At 37.8% G+C, this 12,956-nt stretch overlaps 1 protein-coding gene across 1 annotated transcript in view; it reads right to left on the minus strand.

Moving 5' to 3' along the window:
* DNAH7 (dynein axonemal heavy chain 7) overlaps nucleotides 1-12,956 on the minus strand; it is a 252,588-nt gene that overhangs the window by 134,155 nt on the left and 105,477 nt on the right. The window contains exons 31-35 of the mRNA XM_087854980.1: nucleotides 10,047-10,196; nucleotides 7,685-7,867; nucleotides 7,154-7,330; nucleotides 4,629-4,760; nucleotides 2,346-2,570 (exon numbers count right to left, since the gene is read on the minus strand). Coding sequence (XP_087711106.1) covers nucleotides 2,346-2,570; nucleotides 4,629-4,760; nucleotides 7,154-7,330; nucleotides 7,685-7,867; nucleotides 10,047-10,196 — 867 coding nt within the window. The remainder of the gene's footprint in view (nucleotides 1-2,345; nucleotides 2,571-4,628; nucleotides 4,761-7,153; nucleotides 7,331-7,684; nucleotides 7,868-10,046; nucleotides 10,197-12,956) is intronic.

Below are 12,956 nucleotides of genomic sequence, written 5' to 3' on the forward strand. Positions count from 1 at the left end.
TGAGGAATGGTATAAAATACTTCTAAAAGCTCTGTTATCCTGTGCCATTGTAGAAAAGATCAAAGATGAAGACCAAAAACAAAACCAAAAAACAAAAACAAAAACAAAAACAAAACCCCAAAAAACCAAACTACTGATGTTTACATATTTATTTTTAACCTATAAAATACTTCACCCTGAATTTGAAAGTTAAATTTTGTGTTAAATTGAGGAGAAACTAGGCTTTTATTGAATCAAAATGTAATGGCAATGCTGTTATATTTCTGATTGCTGAAACCACTGATTATGTTAACCCAAAGATCAGATATTTTGGCTACATGCTAGATTCTTTAATGGCACTAAGAAAACTAGACTAATCAGTGCATTAAAGAGTAAAGAATTTTATTCAATAAGTGTTAACCAATATAGAATTTTTTCTAGAACATCAGCTGCATGTTTCTTGTACTTTTAAAATGGTATGTATAACATAAGCTTATCATTTCAGGTGAGATTTTTGTTAATTGTGGTTAAAAAAAAAAAAAACTCCTAAAATTTACCTTCGACCTTTTAAGCATACAGTTCAATAGGGTTAACTATATTCAGATTGTTGTGCAACAAACATCTAGAACGGACAAGATTTCTTCATTTGAGATTATTATGAATAACATTATACTCTATCTTTGTATCCAATTAGCTTGTCAACTAAAATTTGTATTTGCTATGCAGTCTTCAGAACAAAAACTTTCAAAAATAGCATGTTAACTCTCTTGCTTAGAAAAACATCACTGCTCTCTTCATTCTTACAGAATCAAATTTAAGCCCCTCATCATTCAAAACACATCAGAATTCAGACCCTCCTTCCTTCATGTGTCCCACACTCTAGCCCCATTGAGGGACCTACTGTTTCCCAATATGCCCAGGCCCCTGGGCCACTCTTTTGGCCTAAAGTGTCACGTGACACTCTTCTGAAGAGGTTAAGAACTCACCGAGGCAGCGCAGTGACTTCCTCATTTTTTTATCCTCTGGCACAGTGCTATGCATATAGTACAGGTTTTTTTTTTTTTATTTTTTTTGAGGAGGGTGAATTCACATCAAGTTGAAAAACTGTATTGCAAAGAAGTATCTAGAACTTTCTAGAACTGATGAAGAAACAATGTCCTTCCCATATTCTTGATAATCTTTCCTAACATGGATCTTTTGCCACCATATGGGTAAGGAAAGATTAAGAATCAAAAAACCTGGAGTGAACACTCATTTAGAGATTTTGTGATACTGGGAAAAATCACATAATATCTCTGAGCCCTAATTTCCTCAGAGGGAAGATTTGCAAAATAATACTATCTTTCCTATTTCACTGAGATGTTGGGAAACAAATAGAAATGATTGTGGAAAAGCTTAGTACACTGCAAGATGTTCTGAAAATGCAGGGTATTGTTAGTAATTTGAAATAAAATTAGCAAACAATAAAAGGATAGTATCTTGTGGCTGGCAGAGCGAAGAATCTCTTCTGAGGTGGGCTTGGCAATACATCTCAAGAGCAATAAAAATTTAAAAATTGATACAGCAAATTCCTTTTCTAGGAACTTATCTTAAAGAAACAATCAGATACGTACACAATGATTTGTATACAACAATATTCACCAAAGCAGAAAAACTAAGAAAGAACAAAAACAGCTCAATGTCTAAAAGTAGGAAACTGTTTGGAGAGATCATGGTCCATCCAGATAACAGAGTCTAGGGAGGCTTTAGAAAAATAAGTTTATTAAAGAAATATTGGTGAGATAGAATTACCCTCTGGGGATAGAGTATGTTCCAATTTCACTTGAGGCTCCATATTTAAATAGGTATTCCTAAACATCCTCAATACAATACTCATAGGAGCTGTTACACATAACAAGTAAACAAACACCACCCAGGTTTTATTGTCCAATTCATTTGGGAAGTGTTGAATTAACACTAACGCAGCTATGTTCCTACAGGACTTCTTAGCACCTGTGATATGCTAACATGCACCGTATGAATCCCAAGAGGTATCCTAAAACAGCATTCACCTAGTGCTGGACTAGATGTCATACTGTGTACTTTTACTTAATGAATACAATAAGACCATCAGCTGTTATTATTTATCTTATTTTATCAAAGAGAAAAACAAGGTTCAGAAAGATTACTAGTCCAAAGCTATACAGAAAGTGGCTCAAACCCTGATGTGTCTGACCTCAAAGCCTGAGCTCCTTCCTCTACTACTCCATGCTGACTCTGAAGGTAAACGGTGGTGACAAGGTGGCCCCAGGGCCATTATGTGCCGTACTGTCTCCGAGGGAACTCTGCCCGGTTAGTAGTTGTAAATCTTGCTTCAGAGCTCTTACCTCAGTGACAAATCGATAATCATAAATTGTTCCTTTTTCAGGAAATGGGACAGTTAGTGCTTTTGAAGACGTTTGTTCCATGCCACTCAGTAATTTAAACTTATTTCGAGTTAGTTCCGAAATTGGGCCTTCCATTAGTTCTCGAAGAATCTTATCAAATTTCAACCGATCATCATCTTTACAGGAAGCTCCAATGGACCAGATCAATGAAAACAGAAAAATGCCCTGCATTGGAGAGATGAGAAGATGAGTGCATTAAAGAATAACTTTAATGTATTCTTGAAGCTTGCATCAGCTCAGCCAGATTAATATCTTTGAAAGAAATTTAATAAACTAATATGTAATAGTAGGTTATCTCAGGATTTTATAATAATTAGATTTTAAGAGATCGAATTGCACGTCTTATAAAATCTTGCTATCAGAAAAGATAATACGATGCAAAGTACATTGTGAAACCTTAGAATGATTAGTCTGGTAAATCACATGATATTTTAAGTACGTGGCAGGACTCTGATATTAAAAAAGTACATTGAGATAACTTTTTATAAAGGCATATTTTAATAAGGAATAACCAATCCTCACAATATACACACTTTTTAATTTAAATTTTGATAGTGTTTTCTGAAAAGTAGAACAAATTTAGATTTGTTTATTTACCTGTTGTAATAACAATCTGAGCATTGACTGCACAACTAGAACTGCTATTCTGCAAGCCTTTTTCTTACCAGGCTTAGGCAGGAAAACAGAGCAGATGACAAGACCTACCACTAAATGAGAAAACCTATTTCCTTTTTTTTTTTTTAATTATGTTCAGTTAGCCAACATATAGTATGTCGTTAGTGTTTGATGTAGTGTTCAACACTTCATTAGTTACGTATAACACCCAGTGCTCATCAAAACACGTGCCTGCCTTAATACCCATCACCTGGCTACCCCATCCTCCTGCCCCCTTCCCTTCTGTAACCCTCAGTTTCCCGGAGTCCAGAGCTTCTCATGGTTTGTCTCCCTCTCTGATTTCTTTCCATTCAGTTTTCCCTCCCTTCCTCTGTGGTCCTCTGTGCTACTCATTATGTGGTTTCACTCATATGTGGAACATAAGGAATAGCACAGAGAAAACCTATTTTCTTGTTTTAAAATCAAATCCCCCTTTAAGATTTATTTATTTATTTGAGAGAGAGAGAGAGAGAGAGAGAGGTGAGAGAGTGGGAGGGGAGGGGCAGAGGGAGAGAATCTTAAGCAGACTCCCAGCTGAGCGTGGAGCCCAATGTCGGGCTCTATTCCATGACCCAAGATCATGACCTGAGCTGAAATCTAGAGTTCGATGCTTAACTGACTGAGCCGCCCAGATGCCCCTCAAATTCCCTTTACAATGCCAAAACAAACACAATCTTGACTCTGCTTTTAAAAGTTTTGGACTCTACTTCAACACTGTTTGCCTATTCCTGGATTATTAACAGGCTGTTTCACTCTGGAAACCATTTAAAACTAAATTAAAAATTTATTTAATAGATATATGTAATAAAAGCAACATATTAACCACATTAGAAGTGCTACTATTAGCGATATACAAGTTTTTATTAAGGAACATTCAAGGCCCATTGATAATTTTATTCCTATTTGGAGTATGTGTTTATACATGTTTTCTTGCTTTCTTCAATCCAAATATATATTTATATACACACATATACTTTAAGCATTTATATCTCAAAAAAAAGGGAAGAAAATCAAGGAAAAACACAAAGAAGTATTATGATTTGCAGGTTGAAGGGGATGTGAATCTTGTTATCAAATGGTCACTGCTGGGGCACCTGGGTGGCTCAGTAGGTTAAGCGCCTGCCTTCGGCTGGGGTCATAATCCCAGGGTCCTGGGATCCAGCCCTGTCAGGCTCCCTGCTCAGCAGGGGAGTCTGCTCCTCCCTCTCCTTTTGCCCCTCCCCCTGCTCATGTTCACCTGCTCTCTCTCCCTCTCAAATAAATAAGATCTTTAAAAAAAAAAAAAAATGGTCACTGATGTCCCGGGGATTGATAATTTCTGAGGCTAGTTAAATGACCTAAGATGTCGGTAGCAGATCTAAGGATATGATTGGGTTTCACCCAACCCTCATGATGCAATGGAACTGCCGGTGGAGGAGCTTCCCTTCAAGCACCTACTATTGGGGGCCTGACTTTTTCCTTGCTGTCCGGCTTCTAGTTCCAGGGGGAAAATAAAGTTATTAATCAGGAAGCATTGGGGAAAACAGTAGATGTCTTTCTATTGCAAGATTCAAAGGCAATGGACCTTACCTCCAGTAAGGAGTACGTTTCTCGATCATTTCTCTCTCTCACCTTGACTTCATCAGCAAAGTCATCCATAAAACAGTCTATTAGATTCATTAAGGATCGGACTAAGTTTGTATCTGAAGTAGGAGATAATTCCTGAAAAATCAGGGGGAAAAGTGTATAAAACAAATTAACTTAAATTAGGCACTAATTAAAATAGCATCAACTAATACTTATTGAACTTACTTAGTGCTCATAGCCATAGTCCTATGAAAAAGCACTAGTATAATTCTCATTTTGCAGGTGGGAAAACTAAGGCACAGATCAACCCTCTCGTCTACCAGGTGGCACCCCTGGATGTCCTGTCCGTGAATGCACTCCTGAGCCACTCCTGCACTGATCCCCAAATTCAAAAAGTTATCTTTTATATGTTCAGTTGCTTTCATCAATGACCTAGAATCTATCTTACACCAATTTTGAAAATCAAAACCCTAAAAAAAAATCTTTCGGAGAATTAAAATTAATGAATGTTTTCAAACGTATTTTATACATCTTTACAGCAATACTCACAGTAAACTCATTCCTATGAAATAAATTTGCAAGTCTTGAAAAGCACAAAATGTTCCCAGAGTGCCATAAACACCACGCACTTGATTTTTTTGGGGGGGGGTCTCACCATGACAGTTTATAAAATAAGTGCAATAGTGCATACGGCTCCTAGTACCGTGCACCCTGCAGCAAGTTCTCCACAAATGTGTGTCTTCTTCCCACCAAGCTTCCCTCCAACCTTCAGACTGGTATTGCTTCATGGTTAACACATAAGCACTAACTCTCCGAAACGGACTCTGAAGATTAGAAGCAGCCGACTGCATCTTCAGCCACTGTCCCAGTAGAAACAGGCAGAAACGACAATGGAGTTTCTAAGAATGGGATTAAGTATTACTGATGCAAGACTAAAATACAAATAGTCATTGCTACAAATAAGACACTATTACTACATAGTAACTAAGAGGAATTCATAATTTCTTTGAGAGTACAAAAGTGAAGAAATACATTTTGGAAGCTTGTATTAAAAGTGTGTTTTCTCTTTGGCTACTGAAAAGACAGTTATATGGCAAATTCATCTATTCGTTTAAGACTTACATTCTCTGACAAGACCAGGGTGGGGGGGGGGTTGAGGGGGGACCTGTAGCTCATTTTACAAGTTTAACTGTTTTTGAAACATGATTACTTCATATCTTCAACACATTTCATGTTTGCTTGTTTTTTAAATTTTTTAACAGCCAAGCTTCTTGAAAGAGCAGTGTACCCGACTGTTGTGGCCAGTAGCTCCCACATTCAGCCAGCTGCCCTGGAGCTACCTTGCCTGTTCCCTGAAAGTGTCTGGGCCATGCTTCACCCCATGATCTCAACTGCCAAATCCAAGGGACATGCGCTGATCCTTTTCTGCCCCGACCTTTGAGTGGTTTCTGGTAATACCAACTGCTTGCTTCTTACAAAGTTCTCCTCCCTGAAATTGCAGCAGCACCCGGGATTCTATTCTTTGCTCTCGTATCTTTTTTTCCTCTTTAGGTAATATCCACTGGCATGCTAGTTAAATTCCGCTTTCCTCAGCTGTACCTGGAGCCAAACTTGTGCCTTAAGCTTTTCTATTATATTTCCAACAGCAGGAGAAATACCAGCCCTGTGTCCCTATATTTGTTCCAGAACCAAAGTCATCCTAAAAGACCTTTGGCTGACATCTCCCAGAACAGAAATTAAGCTTACTTTCCCTACAGTTTCCAGCTGGATGGGGTTAAAGAGTCTGGCTGGAACTCCATCAACTCTCAGAGGTAGGAGATTTCCATTCATGCTGTCATTTCTCCCCATCGTACATTTCCCCCTGCACCAATCTCCAGGATACACCGAAAGAAAGAAAAATGGATTTGGACTTCTTTCAGTCTTCTACCAGGGACTGACTTTCCTCCCTGAATCCCAGTTTTTTTAGCCAACAACAGTTATCTTGAAACAAGTAGATGCGCTCATGCTAAATAGACTGGATTCTTCATTTAGCCTTCCTGAAGCAATGACAGTTCCTCCGTGATTATCCATGATCTAATTCTTTAGATGTCATAAATGAATTAATTTTAAAAATTGGCCTTTTGCTAATTATAAAATAATACATATTTATTCTAGGAACTTTGAAAAACAGAAAATTATAAAAATGGAACCTAAAATATAATAGTCCCTGAGAAATGAGAGGTAACATTCTAGGATATTTTCACCCAGATGTGGTTAGGTGGACCTTTAAGTTTTTGTTTTGTTTTTTTAGGAGGGAATAGATTAGTATCCATACATTTTTTCAAACCCTAAGATGCCTCATTAACATTTTTTTGGGAGAAATAAGTATATATATATTAAAATCTTTTTACTTTAATCGGAGAAGTTTTTAGTTAAACCAGTTATTTTAATATCCGAGAGTTGACATTAACAAAAGACATCAAAATGAATATATTTGGCTGATTTGGATTTCCCATTTATTCAGGTCTTAAAATTCTCATCCCTCTTACCTTCGCATGCTTTCTAATAAATTCAACAGAAACTGGGACCATTCTGTCAAATAAGCCTGTTATAAATTCTTTCTGAATCAGATTAATCGCAGCAGGTAGAAGATTTATCCAAGACAACATTAGTGGTCTCCAGCCTAACATGTGAGGCTCCATGTAAATCATACCACATCTGGAGACCTGGAAAAAGAATAATTGTTTACCATCACGGTAATGCTTCTGTAAGAAATATGACTTGGTACATCTGTTTTTTATAACCTTCAGAAAATTCTTTTTAAAAAATCTCAATTTCATGTAATTTCATGGTCTAAATTTTTGTGTATGACTTTATCAGTGGTTTTAGACAAAGAGGAAAAAAATCCCTGACTCTTAAATTTGTGGAGGTAGGTCAACAGATATGCCCATTCTTAAAGAATCAGAGTACTGTTAAAATGAACTCTACTACTGTTTTTCATTCAAAGTCAAAGTTACTAAGTAATAAAATCATTTATAGCATTTCAAATTTATAGGCAGATGTCAAAATTGAGAACTTACAGTAGCAGGAGAAGCAACTTCCAAATCCATTGGTTCGAAAATAAGATTCATTTGTGGTGACATCTGAATAATCTCCCCACTCATCAGACACAGCTTTTTGTTATCATCCAGTACCGTATTCATGTTCTCAATCCACACTGCATCTACTGGTCCATCAAAAATTAACCATTTCCTATCTGGTGTCTGGTTTATGCATATGATTAATAAAGGGCAAAAATTAATAGTGGTAATGTAAGGAAACAGTCCCATAATGTTTCAAAACTTAAAAATGTAACTCCTAAAATTAATTTCACCATGAAAATGTAAAGGCATCTTGAATAAAGTATGTGTGTGTATATGGAGAGAGAGGGAGAGAGAGAGTCACTGAAGAAGCCTATATATGCCATGGACGAGACAGAAATGTAACATCTTTTTTCAAAATCCCATCTTTTCCAGTGTTCTGGACACACATATAACATGTTTTAGAAAGTATAACGAATAAAAAAATACCATTGCCAGGGAAAACAGTTTTCAATGAAATTATCTGACTCTATGTAGAATTAAGTTCGTACACGTTAATTACTCTTGGGTGCTAAATCAAGTATTTTCTTCTCTCCACTGAATGAATTCACACATACACACCCCGCTTCGGTTGAATGGTTTCATGGTGATATAGGACATTAATATAAGATTCAGTCTCACAATGATAAATGTGACAATATTTGCACATTGTCTGAACTACAGTAAATGCTCAACAAATATTAAGGAGTGGCCAGGTATTCACTGGAGAGTGCAAAAGCTGATTCTCCTTTTCGGATCTTATGAATCCGCTTTTTGTGTGCACACAGACAATGCCTTGGTTCACTTTCAGCAAATGTGAATTCAAGTTGAAGTGGTGAGGGATTTGAATCCATCCTAACGCCTTCTCAGGCCCTGTAGCCAACTGCTTTAATCTACAAGACAGTGGACCCGTCATATATTCAGACTGCCCCACAGCCACACTCAAAAGACAGCTCTGGCCATGCCCCAGAAGCAAGGAAGAGCTCATACCTCAGGGATCACCTCAAGATCAACTTCCCCTTGACTGCTGGCTTCCCATGCCTGGTAATCTTCACTTGTGGGCAACCCGGCCATGTAACAGTGAGATGCTGGGCTCTGCAGTCCCAAGGACCTCACTTTTCATTTGGCTTTATTACTTATCAGCTGTGTGACTTTGGGTTAGCTCCTTAACCTCTCTGAGACTGAGTATTTATGGGGTAAAATGTCCTGGAAAATGTAATGTATGTTATGTAACTGATAAAATGGGAGATGTCTCATAATTATTTCTGCATAAATAATGTGACTACATACATTATCTAGAGATGCCATGTGTTAATCTGGGCCAGAGGGCATCCACTGTGAAAAGAACGAACCTGAGAAGTTGTATCAATGATCTCACACCTCTTTCTGCCTCACAATTACTTTCATCCTTGAAATTACTAGTAAAGCCTGATACTGGGCACGATCCCCACCCCATGAAAGCCAATTCTTATGTTACTCATTGTCTGAGGTCCTTCAGCCATTAAGAGCAGAGGTGAGCTTTGACATTTTTCTATTATTACACTGACTAAAGAGTCATGATCAGCTGGGTCCTTAAGTGGATAAAGAACACCAAAGTCAGGACATATGATAGGCAGAATAAAGGAAGCTTAAAAAAAAAAAAGATTAAATAAATTAAATGTCTCTAGCCTAGGCCCCTTCTCTTTTAAGACCAGTCTTAGCAAGCGGTCTCCCATTTGATCACACTCTGTGTATGCAGCCCACTAACATATAGCAACCAAGTTGACATTTATTGGTCTGTGGACTCTTTCTCGTAAGAGCGGGCAATGGCCACTCTGCAGAATAAGCCAGGAGTAGGTAAGTGCCCATTCCCATTCACAGCAGTCAACACCTGGCACATCCCTTACTTCTCACGCTTTCCACAGGCAGCCCATTCTCTTCCTAACACAGTCGGGCAAAAGTGTTAGAACTTGTTTTGTAAAGGTCTGCAATTTCTTGTCTAAGAATTGGAACATACTTAACAATGAGTGGGTATGAGAGAGACAGCAGCCCATTCAATGTTCTCCCTCATGTATCATTTAGCCTGAGAAAAGAGAGCCAGAAGTGTTTTCCCTGTCCTTGTTTCTCCAGCCCTCTCTTCTCGGCAGCATGGGCTCCGGCGTCTCTGTAGGTGCTAACAATGTTCCTCCCAGAAACACTGCGGGACCATCCAGTTTTGTGTTTTAAATAAATATCTTGAACTAGAAATATAAATGTGTGTCTGAAACGACTGGAAAAAAATCAGAAATTCATCAGAAAGAACTATCACAGTCTTTCTGAACGTGCGTGAAGTGTTAGTACTTACTGTCGAAGCAGCAAATGCTCTGAAACTGACAGCGAGGACGCCATCGGACCACTCGTGAGACACGGCATCGAACTGTCCGTACAGCTGACCCATGGTGACAGACTTGGGGTTTAAAACAGCAATCTGAACCTTGTTCTCTTCCATTAACCCCTTAACGAAAAAAAAAAAAAAGTCACATTATTTATTTAGGAGGATACTGTCTTCATTCATAAAAGACACGATTGGATTTGTAGAAAGTCCTAGACTCTACAAAGAAAACTACGAGAAGCAAGGAGTTCATTTCACAAAGTTCCAGCATACAAAGTCAGTTTTGTTAAGACTGGTTGTATTTTCTGGCTAACAGATGCATGAAAAAATGTTCAACATCGCTAGCCATCAGGGAAATACAAATAAAAATCACAATGAGATACCACCTTATGCCAGTTAGAATGGAAAAAATTAACAAGACAGGAAACAAGTGTTGACGAGGATGCAGAGAAAGGGGAACCTTCTTACACTGTTGGTGGGAATGCAAGTTGGTGCAGTCACTCTGGGGAACAGTATGGAGATTCCTCAAGATGTTAAAAACAGACGTTAAAAATACCCCAACCCGGCAATTGCACTACTGGGTATTTACCCCAAAGATACAGATGTAGTGATAAGAAGGGGCACATGCACCACAATGTTCATAGCAGCAATGTCCACAATAGCCAAACTGTGGAAGGAGCCAAGATGCCCTTCAACAGATGAATGGATAAAGGAGATGAGGTTCATATATTCAATGGAATATTACTCAGCCATCAGAAGAGATGAATAACCACTATTTGCATTGACATGGACGGAAAACTGAATGGGAAGAAATCAGAGACAGAGACAAACCATGAGAGACTCTGGACTACGGGAACCAAACTGAGGGTTACCGAAGGGAGGGGACAAGGGGATGGGGTAACCAGGTAATGGGTATTAAGAAGAGCCCGTGTTGTGATGAGCACTGGGTGTTACACGCAACTAATGAAGGGTTGAACACTACATCAAAAACTAATGATGTACTATATGCTAATTGAATATAATAAAAAAATTTTAAAAAATAAAAATTAAAAATAAAAAACAGAAAAAAGGCTGGTTGTATTTTCTATATGGGGCCAATGAACAACTAAAAAATAAAATTTTACAAATCCATTTACAACAGTATTTTAACTCATGAAATACTCAGTAATAAATCAGCAAATGATGTGAAAGAGATATAAACCTAAACTACGAAAGGAGAGTTGGCATTTTTTTTTTTTGTAAAGGGTCGGATAGTAAATATTATAGGCTCTTCAGATTACGTATAGTTGGTCACATATTTTTCTTCATTATTCTTTCTTTTCTGTTTTTTTGTTTGTTTGTTCTATAAACCTTAAAAAATGTTACCACCATTCTAATCTCACTGGCATTAGAAAAATAGGTTTGGAGCCAAATCTGGCCTATGGGCTGTAATTAGCTCATTCCTGCTACCAAACATTCTCTGAGAGAAAAGTTAAATATCTAAATATAGGGAACTATGTTCCATTCTCACAGAATCAAAAAGTTAATATTCGTAAGTTGTCAGTCTTGACCAGAACCTTGAAAGCTGGTGTGGGAATTATATAAAAGATGTTAACACCTTTAGGGCATGAGCTTTTTATGTTTTTAATTAATAGATGTTATTTTCTTAGAGAAGCTTTAGGTTTACAGAGAAATTGAGTGGAAAATACAGAGATTCACATATATTCCTTCTTCCCCCCCAAATCCCCTACTGTTTCCCCTATTATTAAAAACTTGCATTGGGGTGGTATATTATTATGCATGATGAACTGATATTAATACATTATTATTTTTTAAGATTTATTTATTTGAGAGAGACAGAGAGAGAGAGAGAGTGCATGAGTGGGAAGGACAGAGGGAGAGAGAATCTCGAGCAGACTACACAAGGAGTGCGGAGCCCGACTCGGGCTCAGTCTTATGACTCTGAGATCACAACCTGAGCTGAAACCAAGAGTCAGATGCTTAACTGACTGCACTGCCCAGGTGTCCCTGATACATTATCATTAACTAAAGTCCATGGTTTACATTAAGGGTCGCTCTTGTGATGTACATTCTACGGGTTCTGCCGAACGCGTAATGGCACATATCCATCATCACAGTATCATACAGAATAGTTTCACTGCCCTAAAATCCCCTGTGTTCTCTTATTCATCATCATTTCTTTATATATATATGACACAACAAGTGCAACTCTTCCCAACACTGCCTTCTGCCCACCACCCCCAGGGCTTGGGACACAAACTAACGAACTCAAGAAAAGATGTGGAATAGTAACAGTAAACAGTAAAACAAGCGCAAGTTCTTCACATTCTTCTCTGTGCTCGCCAAGGGGATAGCAACGCATCATCCTACATCGGGAAGGATGGGAAAGCTCCACCATCTTAGTCACAGGAAGTTGTTGCCATGAAAGCAAGATTTTTGTCCCAAAAATGCAGCAAGGCTAGTGAGACTCCACAATCAAGACATAATGATCACAAATCCCATTTGGTCACAAACACTGACACATATGAAACAAAAACTATTCAAAATACAAAAAGTAGACAGAAATACAGTATTAGCTGGAGAATTAAAAACAGCCTCATTCCTTTAGCATGTCAAAGTGGACCAAACTGATGTGTAAGGTAGGAGCTGTGACTAATACAATCATTTATTGCATTTACATGCACAGGTATGTGTTATGTAACACAAAACACACATTCACTTCAATACCACTAGCATCCACTCACAGAAGTTTGCATTATTAATCTAACCACCCAGAAAATAAAAAATACTCTCTTGAAAGTGTGAAAAGAAAACTTCCAGGCTTTTCATGTTTTCAGATTTTTTTCTACAACATGTGTTACCTTCATAAATAAAAAAAATTTT

This window comes from Ursus americanus, chromosome 1 (genome assembly GCF_024610735.1).
Source record: "Ursus americanus isolate L20-20 chromosome 1, mUrsAme1.1.p, whole genome shotgun sequence".
Taxonomy (NCBI): domain Eukaryota; kingdom Metazoa; phylum Chordata; class Mammalia; order Carnivora; family Ursidae; genus Ursus; species Ursus americanus.